This window comes from Artemia franciscana, chromosome 4, assembly GCF_032884065.1.
Source record: "Artemia franciscana chromosome 4, ASM3288406v1, whole genome shotgun sequence".
In the NCBI taxonomy this organism is placed as follows: domain Eukaryota; kingdom Metazoa; phylum Arthropoda; class Branchiopoda; order Anostraca; family Artemiidae; genus Artemia; species Artemia franciscana.
Genome location: NC_088866.1, coordinates 28824640 through 28839453, shown reverse-complemented (window position 1 = coordinate 28839453; position 14814 = coordinate 28824640). Strand labels below are relative to the sequence as shown.

General features: G+C 33.3%; 1 protein-coding gene across 2 annotated transcripts in view; it reads right to left on the bottom strand.

Moving 5' to 3' along the window:
* Positions 1 to 14814, bottom strand: part of LOC136026258 (histone acetyltransferase Tip60-like) — a 45360-nt gene that overhangs the window by 30294 nt on the left and 252 nt on the right. The window contains exons 1-3 of one of the 2 annotated variants that reach the window (XM_065702639.1): positions 14718 to 14801; positions 6568 to 6625; positions 1555 to 1623 (exon numbers count right to left, since the gene is read on the bottom strand). In XM_065702639.1, the coding sequence (XP_065558711.1) occupies positions 1555 to 1623; positions 6568 to 6625; positions 14718 to 14726 (136 nt within the window). In that variant the 5' untranslated portion in view covers positions 14727 to 14801. Of the gene's footprint in view, positions 1 to 1554; positions 1624 to 6567; positions 6626 to 14717; positions 14802 to 14814 lie in introns of those variants that run through there. The other variant, XM_065702638.1, reaches the window with a different exon arrangement.

Genomic DNA, 14814 nt, shown 5'->3' with positions numbered 1-14814 from the left:
AAAACTGTCAAAGTAATTCCGTGAGACGCTTATACAGGTTATGAGTTGGTATTGTCGACAACAGTTTGATCTGAAAATTTGAAAAAGTTTCCTCCCAGCAGTGATAAGCCAAGAAACATATTACCACCATTTAGGATGAACAACTAAATAAAAGATCAAAAACAAAATATAGGTTAAGAGATTCCGTTCAAAAAAGAAAAATTCTCAAATTCGTCTAATGCAAAGGCGCTAACGGGATTTCCTTTCTTATTTCTAAGAAGCCCCTGAAAGAAGGACTCATATTTTAGCTTTATCTATGTGGAGAAGGCGATAGTGACAAAAAAAGACGATTTGCTTAAAATTTAACGCGTTTTCCAAGGTAATAAATTCTGGCAAAATGCAAGCCCACATAACGCAAACAGTAGTTTTACCAGCACAAAAATATATTCACCAAGAAATGGTTGTAAACTGACATGCTAAACGAAAATCGGCTGAAAAACTATGAAAGGTAAGGGCAAAACTGAAAGAAGAATAGAATTTACATCAGAACATATTACCACCATTTTTGATGAAAAAGTAAATATAAGACGGAAATACAAAGATAGACCAAACTACGTACCGTACGCACAAAACGCTTCTCAAATTTTTCTGTCCCTTATTACACGATAGTATTTAGTAATTTCTAGCCCAGTATTTTGTTTATTTTTTTTTTTGTAAGTACGAGGGCCATTTAGTTAGAATATATTCTTGACTATAAGATAGGAATTTTTTTCACTTGGCCTTGTCTACTGTTCGAACTTTTGAGGGAGAAATGCAAAACTGAAGGAAGAATAGGGGATACATATGAACAGGTTACGAAAATAAAATATAACTTTGTAGGTAATATTTTGTAGTAATTTTTACAATATAATCTAGTAATTTTTTTTTCAGAAAGTAAATATAAAATAAAACACAAAAAAATAACAACAAAAAACCGCATTCTGTACATACTAAACAGTTTTCAAATTCATTTGTGCTTCAATATACGTCACTATTTTGTAAGTTCTATCAGTGTCATTTTTTTTTTTTTTTTGGGGGGGGTCAGTTTCAGCACCATTTAGTTTGAATCTATTCTTGACTATGAGAAATTGTATCCGTTAAAGATAGGCTGAGATTGCTAAGACATGTTTACATGTAAAGGATGACAGATTGTCAGAGGTTATTCCCTTTGGCCATTCATCTGGGTCCAAAGGAAAAGCAAGCCGTACCTTCATAAGCAAGGAATTAAAGGAAATTGGATATCATGGGAGGACGCATAGAGCAAAGCCCTGAATAGATTGGGGAAAAGGAGGAAAAAGTACAGCTGTCTTGGCCTCAGATGGCTTGGTGCAGCAGTTAGTTTTTGGTAGCAGTAGGTAGTAGATTCTGATTATCATGTTTGGATATTTCCCTTCTTTCTCAGCTTTTTCACTTTATTTGACTTTATTTGACCGGTTGGCCGGCAAAATTGTGAATTTTTGTTTATGTCCCCATGTCGCACGAGGGGGGTTCGATAAAAGATAATAAAAAAAAGGTATAAGGATTATAAACACTTACAGTCAATATAGTGAACATAGTAGTACTTCTGTCCTTTAATATCCTTTATGCCCAAGATCTCAGCAAGTCCTAGAAATGGGGATTGATTTAGGACAAGGTCAAGCCACAAATAATTTCACTGAACTATTCGAAGATCGATTTAACAAAGTCAATAGTAAAAAAGGAAAACATGCAAAAAGAAGAGAGTAAAAGCACAAAAAAGAATACAAGACCCATGGCAGATTTTAACTTCTATGCATTAGTTATCATTGGAGAGAGAACATCTTCAAAGTTTTTAGTATTTGCTTATTTGCTTGAGCAAGAAAAATATTTTTGGGTGTATGTTAAAATCTTAAGATACATTTTTTCTTCTAAAGTTAATTTCTGGGGAAACTAAAAAAAACTAACTTTTAACAAAATAAGTTTTACTGGTGACAATTTTTTACATTTTTTTTGGCACTAAACCTTGTTTTCAAAGTGCTAGGAACATAAAAGTAAAAACGTTTTCTTGTTCCCTAGAGCCCCCTGGGGTCTATTCACAATTGAAAACCAAGATTTTCAAGGATTTTTCTTTTGGTTGTTTCAAAATTATGAAGATTTTAGGGTAATATTATATTTTAGCCAGTGTCGCCATGTTAAACCGTGAAAAAAGATCCACAAAACTAATCAGTTACGTTTTGCAACACTCTTCGTCACCAAAATTCAGACACTGACAATTGGCAGACTCCAAAAGACAGCAACATTTTCAAAGGTGATCTACAACTTCTTAAGCTATTTGGTGCCATATGTCTTTAGCTAATGTTTTTTTTTTTTTTTTTTTTACTGATTTTCCACCCAACATTTATTGATTTTCAAATTTAATTAATTTTTTCCGCCTCAAATACACATTTTTCATATCGCTGAGATCACGAATGATGAAAATTTCAAGCGAAGTATATTTGTGATTAATAATGTCATGAAAATATGAAAATAATTTTGGTACGGTTGTCAGTACGCAAAATGACTACTTTAGCACAAAGCACACCTGTGATTACTAATACTGTGAAAACCTGAAAACAACTTTCTTACAGCTGTGAGCACGAAAGACTACAACTTTTAGGACAAGCACACTAATGATCACCTACACTACGGAAACACGAAAACGTTTTCCATGCAGCTTTGGGAATGAAAGATGACTATTTTTTTTTGCACTGGACATACTTGTGATTTCAATTATTACGAAAACATAATTTCCGTACGGTTCTGAGCACAAATGACGACAAATTTCTGCAAAAACCATACTTGGAATTACTAACATATTGGAATTAAATCATTACCGTGTTTTAAATAAAATTTCAAAATCACTGCAAAATAAACAAAAATATACAGTAAATTAATATCATCTTATAAGGGAACATACTGTTGAGGGATTTAGAATCTTGGAAAAACTAAATATGTTTACTATTATAATAAATAAACATTTGCATACAAATAAAATCAAATCCTAGGATATGCGCTATGTTTCTAAGTACCAGCGACTTCTTCCCTCCTGTGTCCCAGAATACTTACTATTTGGGGGCCTAAGGGGAACTGGGAGGCGAGAAGGGGGTCAATAAACTACTTCCGTGCGAAAAATGGACGACAAAAATCAAGAAGAAAGCAAATATCAGCGATTTGAAAGAAAAAAAAAAACCATAAGCATTTCCCTTTGATCAATTATCCAGAAACTATGTCCCTGCAAGCTCTGCTATATCCCAGGATAAACATATCTTTCCTATATTTATTTTTGTTGCTTTTGAATATTTTCAAGTAGCCAAAACTATTGCAGAAAATAAACATTAAATATGGACAAAAAATAAAAGAAAATTGAAATATACAAATGCAAGCATAAAAATTGTATTGAAATAACTTACGTTGTTTCCCTTTAAAGGCTGTAAAATAAAAAGTTTTGTACCCAAATGGCATAAAAACTCTTTGACCTTAGATTTCTTTCTCTTCTAATCCTCTTTTAGTATAAGAGGTGAGTTGAAGAGATCAGTAGTTCTGCTTTTGAACTGTTATATTCAAAAATCACAAAAAAACGCACTTTCTCCTCAGTCCTTTTTTATTCAGGAAAAAAAACGCATCAGACTTCCATCCATATCAACAAGGGATGCTCTCTCGTTGAATTTTTATGTTAAGAAATCCCTGTAGAAAGAGTAATAGCTATTCATTTCTTTTTTTACAATTATTTTGCTTTTATCGTCAGAAATAAAAACATTAGGGATATCCTTCACCTTCGGAAAAGCGATGTTCTGCTATATTTTATGCTCAGAAATCTCTCCAAAATGGTGCTGCTAGTTCATTTTTTTTTCTTTCAGAAAGAAAAGTCAGAGATATCCATCCCCAATAAAAATTACATATATACAAGGAAAATTCTGTTATTGACTTTGTGGATTCAGAAATCCCAATATAAAAATCATCGCCTGTTCCATTATTTTACCATCATTTTTGTATTTTGAGAAATTAGAAACAGCAGACACCCTTCACCTTTGGACATACCTACAAACAAGGTTCTGCTGTAGAATTTTTATTTGAGGAATTACCCACCCACCCCCCAAAAAAATGGACCGCTTGTTCAATTTTTCTAGTATATTTCTTCTTCCAGAAAGAACCACCAGAGATATCCATCCCCCATGAAAATGACATTCCCATAAGAGAAGTTCTGCAGTTAAATTCACGCGTCTAGGAATCCTATTAGAAAAATCACCACCTGTTCAATTTCAGAAAAAAAAAAAAAAAAAAAAACAGCAGAGACATCTTTCACCTTTGCCGAATCTACACCTTTGACAAATCTACAAGGTAAGTGCTACTACTGATGCCAAATGTTCAGAAATCCCCCCTGAACATAATAAATCCCAAGAGCTGCATGTTCAATTTTTTTACAGTAATTTTTTTTCTACCAGAAACAAACACCAGAGATATCTATCTTCAATGGCGATGACAAATTTGCAAGGGAAGTTCTGCATTTGAATTTGAGTTCAACAATCCCGATAGAAAACCAACCACCTAACCAATCCTTTTACAATCAGTTTTATTTCTTTAGAAAAAAGAAAAGCCAGAGACAATCCTTGGAAATATCTACAAGGGAAATTCTGCTGCCAAATTTTTAAGCCCAGGAATGTCCCAAAAAACATATTGCCTACCGTCATTTCTTTCATTCAAAAAGAGACGCCACATTTCCAGCCTCTATGTGATGACATATCTACAAGAGGAGTTCTGCAGCTGAATTTATACGTTCAGACATCCTATTAGAAAAATCAACGCCGTTCAGTTCTTATTTTATTTTTGTCTTTGGGAAAACTAAATGCCAGAGAACTGTTGACATATCTACAAAGAGGGTTCTGTTTTTGAAATGGAGTCCTCTAACATTCAGAATTTTTTTTTCTTTAGAAAAAGAAACGTGTGAGACATCCTTTATCTACAGATATATGTGCAGAGCAAATACCAGACACGTATAAAGAATCTATCCAGGAGAACGGGATCTGAAACACTAAAAATAATATTATAGGTAAATATGTTTGTAACACCCAGCTTAAAGTTCGGGTATCAGTCTCCAAAGAACCTCAATCCTCTTAGCCAGCATAACTGTAATGCAGATGCCAAATAATAAAAAAAAACTAAATAAAACAGCAATAGTGGAGTTGACTAGAAATTACAACTACATTATGATGAAGATCACTATTCCATGAGAAAGAAAAAGTAATATCTATATATTAAAAAAAAAAACATAAAAAAAAAATTCAGGATACAGATACAGAACATTTCCTGTAATAAAACAACTTAGTCGGTCTTTTCAGTCCATTTTTTGTCTTACAATACTCACAGAAGAAGGCGAAAATTATAACAAAGCATTTTTCAGAAGTTTTCAAGTTTGTAAATGTGTCTATGTATATATGTAAATTGTTAAGGAGTTGGAATAACAACCTCAACTTTCTTAATTTCTCACTCATCCCTACACGGATACGAAAGTGAGCCAAATTTGATGCTGATGGAAAAAAGGAAAACTACTTGTTTCCTTAGAAAACAAAAAGTTCAAAATGTTTTGCTTCGAAAGCGGGAATTACGATACCTCCCACAAGTTATTTTTACCTTTAAACTTCAAGCTCTTTTGCCTTCTCTTAGCACAGTGTGATGCGTAACGGTTTAAAACTGTGTAAGGGTGCTAATCCCACCTTTTTCTTTTCTATTCCAGTTGGAAGGATTGAGAAAGGTGAAAAAGTCCCTTTTCCCTGATCCCTTCTGTTCAAATTGAATACAATCCGTAGATGAAGCGAAGCACATCTTTGCTAGTCAAGTTGGTCACAAAACCAATTGGTTTTCTTCTTGTTTCAATTAGAAATACAACTGGTTTACATCTTATTCAGTTTGGAATTTCCTTGTACTTTTTCACCTTCCTTTTACAGATCTAGGAGAATGATTTTTTTTTCAAATTCACCTTCAATACATTGTCCAGATGATGAGAAGCCCACTCTAGACGTCAAATTTTTCAAGTCTGGGCTCGAGAGCACAGCTTTCTGTTCAAACTAGGTTTCAAATATTTTTCTGATTGTAGAACTTGGGAACGAGGAAAAGTTAAATTCTACTATATCGTTCATTTTTAATAGCTTTTGTATATGGCAGAACAAGACTAAATTGGATAAAAGAAAACGAAAGAGAACACTTACATAATCATTCAATAGCCCCAAGGGAAACCCGTTGGGTTATATATGATGTTTGTTTCCGTTCTTATAACCTACTGATACTAGATATTCTTGCTTGAAGTATAAAGCAAATATTACAGATCTAATAAATCAAAACAAAAATTGCAAAATAAACAAAAACTGAATAAACAATATTTTAATTTTAATCATTCATAACTTCCCAGAATGGAATATTTCAACCTACTCTTGAACCAGCTACATTTTAGTCCATCTAATTTAAAGTATGGGCCTAGTTAAATTAACCAATTTACAACATTAAAAAAGTGATATTGACTGATTTGGCTTTGGAGTCCCTCATAAAAAAAGAACTTACTTGAATCATCTGTATTTCTCATTTTCACTGAAAGGCGACATCCTTCAACAATTGACGACTGAAAATATAACTTACGTATTAAAACCAATTCGATTAAAAAAAAAACTAGGTTTCATTTGTCTATGCTGCTTAAAAATATTTAGCTAAAGTTTTATAAGTAAAAACTGTATGTTCCACTTGTCAACCAGGTTTTCTCCTTAGAATTGTGATACAATTTAAGAAAAATTCTTTCCTTTCAACTGTTACATCATGCAGACACCAATTCATGAAAATTCAGGGGAAGGGGGAATAAAGATACACAAACAAAGTATTTTTCAGAATCTAATTGGAGGGGGAGGTGCATATTTTCAAACTTTTGTTCTTCAAAATCTAGGGGTTATGCATTTTGTTTTACATCAGCCCCCCCCCCTAAATGGTGCCCCTGTAATTATGCAATCGGCCAAACTACTTGTTTGGTTTCATGGCCAACAATAAAAGATTATTGAGAGCTTTGTGGACTATTCCTTGATTTTCTGCAGGCAACTTATGGATTTTTCTGCTTCTAATCCTGATTTGCTTGTATCAGTTTTGCGTTTTCAACAGAAACCTAGTTTTTCAGAATTCTACAAAAATAGAAAAATATCCTGGGCCAGCTTATTTGAAACTGGCTTTCAAAAATATTTTGCATAAACTGCAAAGCAGAAATTTTGGTCATTTTAAGTTTTAACTTTGCTCTTTACTTTCATCAGAAAGATTTTTTTTTTTATTTATCTTGAACTCTTTAAGTGGTCAGCTTCTGTATTTTCCAGTAGTTTAGCTTAAAATAATAATGCTTACTTTCTGCTTGAAGTCAAATGGCTATTCAACATACTATTTAATTATAAGAAAAAAAAAAGTATTTTGCTATGCTTGTTGCACTGATTCAAAATAAGCAGTGCTATTATTGATTTCTATTTTTATTCAACAAGATAAATCGGGCAGGGGCTGACACGAGCCCCACTCTCTTTAGATGTTAGTAGTAAGTATTAATCTTCCAGGCCAAAAGAATAGAATTATAACCTTCCCTTTAAATTTTGAGTCAAATAAACCTCTCAATAATTTGCTACTACTGATTCAATACAATTACCCCTGTGGAAAAAATAAATGAGCATGCGTAACTGCGTGACAATTCTTATCTAAAAAAAAGAAATTTGAAATTTTGCAGCAATTGCTTTACGAATATCATGCCTAATTGGATTTCTTTTTATATTTTTTATCAAGATTGCAACCCTTTTTCAACAATTTCGTAGGCTTACATATGCTAATAGCCTTTGTGGAGTTACTTTAAAAATAATAAATTTTGCACATTTGTCTTATTCTGTTTTGGCCCATGTTATATTCAAAACTCTGTTTTACAGAGTCTGGGTTTCTACTTAGAGAGATCAAAATGTTAGATCAAGACTCTTTTTCCTAGTTTTGAAGGTAGTCTATAAAAATTATTTGTTTGTCATAGATTTCCCATAGATACTGGCAGGGATCAATCTCTGTCTTTCTCGGAACACAAGGACATTGAAATAAATCTAAAAATAGGAACATGATAACTATTCCTATTTAAATCTTGGTAAAAACAAAGCTCTTGGTAGCACTTGCAACCCCTGGAAAATTTTCTGGCAGTACTCATGATGACTATATTAATCTGAAGGTTCACTAAGCATTGAAAACTTGGGCATAAAAAAACACTCTTTGCAGCTTTGGGGACCCTTCCCCCCAAACAGACACATACAAAGATGAACTGGCCTCCTTTACAAAAGCTTGGTAAACAAATCAACTCAGTAAACAGAGCTTCAAAATGACTGAATAAAAAAATCGGCGATATTGTATTATTAAAAAAAAACACTTTCAAATAAGAAGTTTTTCAAAGAAATGGAAAAGCCATATTAAACTAAGGATCAGCAGAAAATTTTTTTTATAATAATTCGAACTCAAAACAACCAGATATTACTATCAAAGAATAAACGAAACCCAAAAGGAACAGACATTAAATAAACAATCACAGCAAACAAACATATAACAGGTAAAAATGTAAATAAATAAACCTTATAACAAGTAAAACTTAAATTGATTATGTAAATCAAGCTTAAAGCAAACAAATTTCACTATAAACAAGAATTTGGCTACTGCCCCCTTCCCTAACTGTAAAAGTCTTAAGCCCACTGAATCATTTGTGCTTTACTGAAAACTAATCATATTACGAATATTTTCTTTGTACTTATTAAAACATTGAAAATAAAAATTAAGGAGTAATAAAATCTTGAATTGCTGAAATTTCAGTGACTAATATCATTATTTGTCAAATATTCAGTTTAATTTTATTTATTCTTTCCAAGGACTCATTTACAATACTATCAGCACCTGGAGTTTTATCATTTTTAATTCTTTTAGTATTGTTACCAACCCTTCTTCATAAAATAGATCCTTCACATCCATTGTGTCATATACTTTTTAACTCTTTTCCAGGCTATATCTTTTCCTGCAACCCTTTCATGGTTTAGTGCATTCTTAAATGTTCTACCATCTCTCTTTAACCCTTTCACTATCACTAATTGCAAGAGTCCAAACTGACTTTTCCCTCTCGATTTATTAACATGCCAATATACAATTTTACTATTATACCATCTGGCTGCATCTTCCAGATCTTCAGTAATTTCCTCCTCCACTTCACACCTCTTTAATTTATATTGTTGTGATTTTTCCGCTTTCCTTACATATCTCTTATTTCAATATGATCTATCACTGAAATAATTCTTGTACAAGCTACTCTTCCTCTCTACTAAACATAGAGCATTTTCACTGATTTTCCTTTCTATGTTTCTAACTTTCTTCTCTAGAATACCTTCAGCAGCTTCACAAATTATTTTCCTAAAATTACTCTGTCCATCTTCAACTTAGTATTTTAGTATTCTAGTTTAGTAATTGAGTATTCCTGGAATTTTTTCTCAAAAATTCTGAAGCTGGTGTCTGCCAATGTCACAGCTTCCTGGAAGGTAGTTATCCTTCCTAAATTTCAGGTTAAGAATAACCTTTGTCACTGGTGATATTAACTTTCAGCATCAATAGTAGCACTCCTAGATACCCTAATATTTTGTACTGATCCTGCCAGTCTTCAGTTTACAATAGCTGAATAAATAAGATTAGCTATCTCACCATTATACAAATGCCACCTTAACTTATGGGTAATTTTATGAACAAATAATATATTGGTTATAACCAGATTTTTATGCCAAAGTAATTGCAGCAGTCTGTAACCAATACTGTTTTCTTTCCCTACACAAAATTTACCAAGGTTAGGATAGCCATCTATCCCTATTTCTACTAACCTGGAAATAAAATCCCATAATAAAAATGCCCCATTTCTACCTAAGACCCAGTCCATTTGTTCCTGTAGCTGTACAAAAAATTCATCTGAGTCACTGCTACCTCAATCAGCTGGTTATACATGGGTATATACTACTGTGTCTAATACTCCATACTTTTAGGTCATAAAATGAGCAGCTAGCTTCCTATTGCTGATATCTTCCCTACCTAAACAAGACTTCACAGCTTCCTTATTCATCATGAGCCCTACTTTCTAACTATGCAGCCCATAATTCTATGCTTAAATAAGTTCTATATAAATTCCTACCTTTGGGATATGAATTTCTGAAGCTCTTGATAAGCCTAGTTTGAAGCATGTGAGTTCCTCAGTCAATACAATAGTGTTTTTTTCTTAACATTGTAAAATTCCAAGTTGCAATTTTTATATTCTTTAAATCATTGAAATTATCATGGTCTTAGGAAAAGCAAAGGTTCCCGAGCCAGTGCAGGACTGGCACAAATATATATTCTCAAGTCGACATGAAGTGCTCAAGCCAGCTTTAGAACAAGACAGCAAGCAGTCCTTGAGACCTCTAGTATGAATAGAGGCTATGTACAATCCTGGGACCATCTTGGTAAAAGCCTAATTTTGTACACTTGGTACTGCTTTTCTATGAACAAGAGTCAAAATTCTTCACAGACAATCTCAAGCCTATTAACTCAAATTCATTATATATTAATGCCTACAAATATTATGCTATTCCAGGAAAACAACCCATAATACTTGGCCCAAAAAATGCCTTTCCCCCAACACAGACCAAACCAAGAAGAATTATTCATTAATTAGAAACCAGCACAAATGCTGAGTCATTTATTAGTCTATGATTTCCTCAATGGGGACCAATTCTCAAGGTCATTCTCAAGTGTTCTTAGCAATCACATTTTTGGTTATGAAAACTTGTGAAATGTCCACTCTGATACCATGGAGGTAGGATTTCTCTGTCAGGGATAGGGAGGGAAAAAGGACATTACAACAGAGCAGACCCCAGCCCATCTCAGAGCTTCAGCCTTCTATTCCTGCCCTACCCTTGTCAGAGCCATTAAGAGCATTTGTTCAGAAGAGCACATGTTAAGAATGGGCAAATATGTAATAGTTTGTCTCTTCTGAAGGAAATATGCTAAACAGATAAAAGTAGTACTGTTAGATTCAGGGCCATTCCCATCATTGTTGACACCCAGGGCAAAATTAATCATGGTGCCCCCCTCTCCAATCAAACATTAATAAAAAAATTCCTTAGATCCTAAAAATACATGATTTTACTTTACCCCTACCCCTCCTGATGGTCAGATATATAGCTCAAATTACATATACTCAATGAATTCTTCATTTTGCTTGTTTGCTGGCAAATTAGTTCAAAGAAAAGAGTCACTTAAAAAAAAAAATCCATTATGTATAAACTATTTAGGGTACATATTTGACCATTAGGGAGGATGAGGGATAAAGTGAAATGATATGATTTTAGGAATGACATAAGTAAAAATTTTTTGAGTTTTTAAAGTGGATTTCAGAATATTTTAGTGTTTCCTGTTGGAGAGGCCAGCAGCTAAGTTTATGTCAAGTCTTTCAGTTTAATTCATCCAAGGACCACAAAAACAGCAGGGTCTTGAGGATCAAAAAGACATAACTATCAAATAGCTCATGGAAATAAACTTTAAGCAAGGAGCAATTTGGCCCAAAAGTAACTGAAACTCTAACAAACAGAATTTTGACATTAAAAGGTGCATTAACAGAATTGTTTTTTTTTATGCTAGTTCTAAACATGCAAGATTGATTAAATTCAAAGAAACTCTTCAGAAGCTACGCACCTGAGAATATTTTTTAAAAAGGGGGAAACATCTACTAGAAGTCAAGGAATCTTAGCAGAAATCTCACCATCAAATTTAGTGTATGAAAAAAACCCTACTTGTAGAGGTTTCTAGCAGCCATCTGTAAAAATATGGACATTTGTATTTTTGGCCAGAAGAAAGATTGTGGATGTGTATTTATTTGTTGTTTTATTTCTTTTTCTTCTGCAAGGTGATAGCATTGAACCTATAGTCCTAGAAGATTGGGAGAGGGCTCATTTGAATGAAAATTAGAAGTTTTAGTGCCCATTTTAAGTGACAAAGATTGGAGGCTAACCCCCTTCCACACCCTTTTTACCTCAAAGTTGTCTGATCAAAATTTTGAAATGGTCATTTTGTTCAGCATAGTTGAAAAGTCCAATAACTATGTCTTTGGGGATGACATGACCAACCATAGTTCCCATGGAAAGGACTGCAAGTTGTGAAATTTAAAGATTGTTTATATGCAGGATTTGTTATAGGAAAGAACACAGACATTTGTTTTTTTAGATCAGTGGGATTTTCTACACAAAAATTTATAGTTTTCTGCATAAAAATGTATAGTTACAGACAGGGAATTCCATAGAATGCATATACAAAATGCATTTTGTTTGTCTTACTTTCTCTTTTGCAACCTTTTTTTTTTTAAATAGATGTCCTGAGTGAAATTTTCAGCAGGGCTGGAATTCTCCAGAGGATTTTCTTTGGGGGGGGGGGAGTAATTCTTCATAAGGGAATGATCACTAGGAGAAATTCCCTGAGAAACAATTTTCTCTGGGAGAAACTTTCCCCTGAGGGATGGGGAATGCCTAGATAGCTATCTGGAGATAAGGAAATGTGCTAAAAAAAAAACAAAAAAAAAAAACAATTCTTGCTTCATAATATGCAGAATAATTATGGCTAACACATCTTGCATGCAGCCTTCTTAAACTTTACCACCAACCCCCTCCCCCTCTAATGTGCAAATATAGCTCAAATTATATATTTTTCAATGTATTATGCCACTGGTAACTTGTTTTTCCAGTTTTTACTTCATCACAGTTGATTCAATATACCAGTACACAGGTTGAAACAACTGACATGTAATCTGAGAATAAATAGGAATTATATGATTTGGCTATATATTTGTACATCAAGGGGGAGGGATAAAGTATAATGGGGTTGCATAAAAATGTGTTAACTATGATAGTTCTGCATACTATGAAGTAAGAATTGTTTCTTAACATGTTTCCTTATCTCCAGGTTACTATCTAAGCAAATACTTAAATTTCCACATAGAGATCTCTGGCACCCAGTACTCAGCCAGTGCCTAATCTTGTCCAGATATCCTGATTAAAAAGTAATTCCTATACATAACAGAAGGCTCCTAGTTTTGGACCTTATGTGCATAATGTTAGATAGTTACAATTAGCTAATGGTTAGGACTAGACTAGTTGGGATTGACTGACTAAAATCTTGAAAAACATCTGGTTCTCAAACATTTGAATTTAGACAAATGTTGTTTCTATACCCTAGCCTATTTAAATATAATTATTCTATTTCACAATACTTTCCTTCAATAGAATCTACCCATGATTGACTTTGTCTATGATGAGGATATGATGTTATAACTTTAAGATCCTGTGTCAAAAATTAGACAACATTCTCTAAGATTAGGTTCAAGCTTTAAATGTGTGGCCAAGACTAGGCCCCACTGTAGTCTATTACTATATTTGAAATTGTGAGTGTTGTATATGATTAAAATATTCAAGCTAATCACACAATTTCTAAGAAGATTTTGAAACATTCAATAGTGAAACAATCAACTTTCTAGGTTAGTATAATAGAAATTTTATAATGATTCAGATGTTAAAGAGCAGATTAGCTGGCCAAGTACTAGGTATCTTGCCTAAGAATTGAAAAGCAATCAGAAATAAAATAAAAAGCAAGTCTTTTTTAGTAGCCTGTGCTAAGGAGAATATTTCAGACTGAATTCTCCAAAAGTGATTTCCAGGGGGGGATTTTGCAGCAAGAATTGAATTGGCCAAGGGTAATTTACTGAGGGGGGGGTAGGATTTGGGTAATGTTTACATTAATGGACTATTGAGGTAGATAAGAAAGATACTTATCTATACAGCTTAGTCAAAATTGCATCCTGAATCCAAATTTAACATCTATTTCTACCAGAAATGAGCTTTCTCCTTATCCTCTCCCCTAATGTGTATTGATATAGGGCTAGCTTAAATTTGCAGATATACAGTTGGGGTTAAAGTTCATTTCCAATTCAAATGAATGCTAAATTTGGATTCAGGATGCAATTTTGACTAAAGAGGTGACTTATCTGAATAGCCTGTAACTAAAACATTACCTGTGGATTTTATGTAGGCCTAGGAGGAACTTTCCATTAATGAATTGATTGTGGGGGGGGGGGATTTTCCTTTGGAGAGGGTAGCAGAATTCCTGATATTATCGAAAAAAAAACTATCAAAAATTAGATAAAAACCAATTTTTCTACTGAAAGTAAGGAGCAACATTAAAACCTGAAAAAAAGAAATTATTTGGTAGGCCTATATGAAAGGGTTTAACTATCCTCAATATCCTGCTTTAATGCTGAAGTTTAACATTTTGTTCCAATTCCTTAAGAACAACTTGTGAATCACAACAGCTCTTCAATCAGAAGCTTTTTCAAAAGTAGGCCTACTAAAACTTCAGCATTGGACCAAGGTATTGAGAAGAGGACAGTCCCTTTTATATATCAAATGTTTTATATTCACTTTAAGTTTTAGCGTTGTACTTCACTGTCACTTGAAAATAACTTTTTATTATTTAATTCTGACAAAAGGTGGTAGGTCACCTAGCCCATGCTGGTGATGAGTATTTTTTTTAGCCATAGGCTATTAGCAAAGGAAGAACATAAGAAAAAAATGAAAAGGAATGCATAAGAAAAGGAAATAGGATGCCAAGTACATGATTACCATAATCATTTTGAGGTGACTTGAGAGGGTTGTATCACTTAAGCTAGATGCCCTCGTCCTCGCAATTTAAAAATTTTCGCCGTTAAAAATTTTAGTA